We start from the raw sequence: 505 nt of genomic DNA, 5'->3' as shown, positions 1-505 counted from the left end.
GGACCCCAACAGACCCCCAGGGGGAGGACCCCACCAGACCCAGGGGGAGGACCCCACCAGACCCCGGGGGGAGGACCCCACCAGACCCAGGGGGAGGACCCCACAAGACCCCAGGGGGAGGACCCCACCGGACCCCGGAGGAGGACCCCACCAGACTCAGGGGAGGACCCCACCGGACCCAGGGGAGGACCCCACCGGACCCCGGGGGGAGGACCCCACCAGACCCCCAGGGGGAGGACCCCACCAGACCCAGGGGGAGGACCCCACAAGACCCCGGGGGAGGATCCCACCAGACCCCCAGGGGGAGGACCCCACCAGACCCAGGGGGAGGACCCCACCAGACCCAGGGGAGGACCCCACCAGACCCCAGGGGGAGGACCCCACCAGACCCCGGGGGAAGGACCCCACCAGACGCCGGGGGAGGACCCCACCGGACCCCGAGGGAGGACCCCACCAGACCCCGGGGGAGGACCCCACCGGACCCCCCTACAGAAGTCCAGGCTAG

At 74.7% G+C, this 505-nt stretch overlaps 1 protein-coding gene across 1 annotated transcript in view; it reads left to right on the top strand.

The window, feature by feature from the left end:
- LOC130118586 (proline-rich protein 2-like) overlaps positions 1-505 on the top strand; it is a 2,645-nt gene extending 2,140 nt beyond the window's left edge. Inside the window, exon 2 of the mRNA XM_056287027.1 lies at positions 1-505. This exon is cut by the window's left edge and continues 99 nt beyond it. Within this exon, the coding sequence (XP_056143002.1) occupies positions 1-505 (505 nt within the window).

The sequence above is a fragment of the Lampris incognitus genome, chromosome 9 (assembly GCF_029633865.1).
Source record: "Lampris incognitus isolate fLamInc1 chromosome 9, fLamInc1.hap2, whole genome shotgun sequence".
NCBI classification, from domain to species: domain Eukaryota; kingdom Metazoa; phylum Chordata; class Actinopteri; order Lampriformes; family Lampridae; genus Lampris; species Lampris incognitus.
This window is presented reverse-complemented; position numbering and strand designations above follow the sequence as displayed.